Raw genomic sequence first — 567 nt, 5'->3', positions numbered from 1 at the left:
GGGCCAGCCACTCTGCACCCCTATCCTGCCTTCTCTGTGGTACCTGTGCCATAGCGCACCCCCAGCAAACCACCCCGCAGGCCTCAGTTTACCCATCTGGGCAATGGGCGTCATTGCTGTCACAGTGCCATCCCCAGGGGTGTCCCCCCCCCAACAAGCGGTGTCACCAGCTGCGTGGCCTGGCAAACAGCTCAGCAGCGCGCGCTGGCTTGGACCCGTGTCGGCCGTTGCTGTGGCAACGGAGGATAAAAATATCCCCCGAAAAAGGCTGAGGAGGAGGAGGAGGAGGAGGAAAAGGCCCATGGAGGCGTCAAAACAAACCCATGGGGAGCGGGCACGGGGGGGGCAGCCATGGGGACCCGGAGTGGGGAGTCCTGGGGGGGTTGTGACCCCCCTTTGCCTTGCAGAACCATCAAGGTGGAGGTGTACGACTGGGACCGCGATGGCAGGTGAGCCCAGGGATGGCCCTGGGGACCCCCACCCCAACCCCGCACCCCAGGTGACAGTGACCTCCCCCCACAGCCACGACTTCATCGGGGAGTTCACCACCAGCTACCGGGAGCTGGC

At 64.9% G+C, this 567-nt stretch overlaps 1 protein-coding gene across 1 annotated transcript in view; it reads left to right on the top strand.

Moving 5' to 3' along the window:
- Positions 1-561, top strand: part of LOC104538726 (copine-8-like) — a gene marked incomplete at both ends in the record, with an annotated part of 3,285 nt that extends 2,724 nt beyond the window's left edge. The window contains 2 exons of the mRNA XM_010182028.1: positions 408-449; positions 523-561. Coding sequence (XP_010180330.1) covers positions 408-449; positions 523-561 — 81 coding nt within the window. The remainder of the gene's footprint in view (positions 1-407; positions 450-522) is intronic.
- Positions 562-567: the final 6 nt, after the last annotated feature.

The sequence above is a fragment of the Mesitornis unicolor genome, unplaced genomic scaffold (assembly GCF_000695765.1).
Source record: "Mesitornis unicolor isolate BGI_N332 unplaced genomic scaffold, ASM69576v1 scaffold35643, whole genome shotgun sequence".
NCBI lineage: Eukaryota > Metazoa > Chordata > Aves > Mesitornithiformes > Mesitornithidae > Mesitornis > Mesitornis unicolor.
This window is presented reverse-complemented; position numbering and strand designations above follow the sequence as displayed.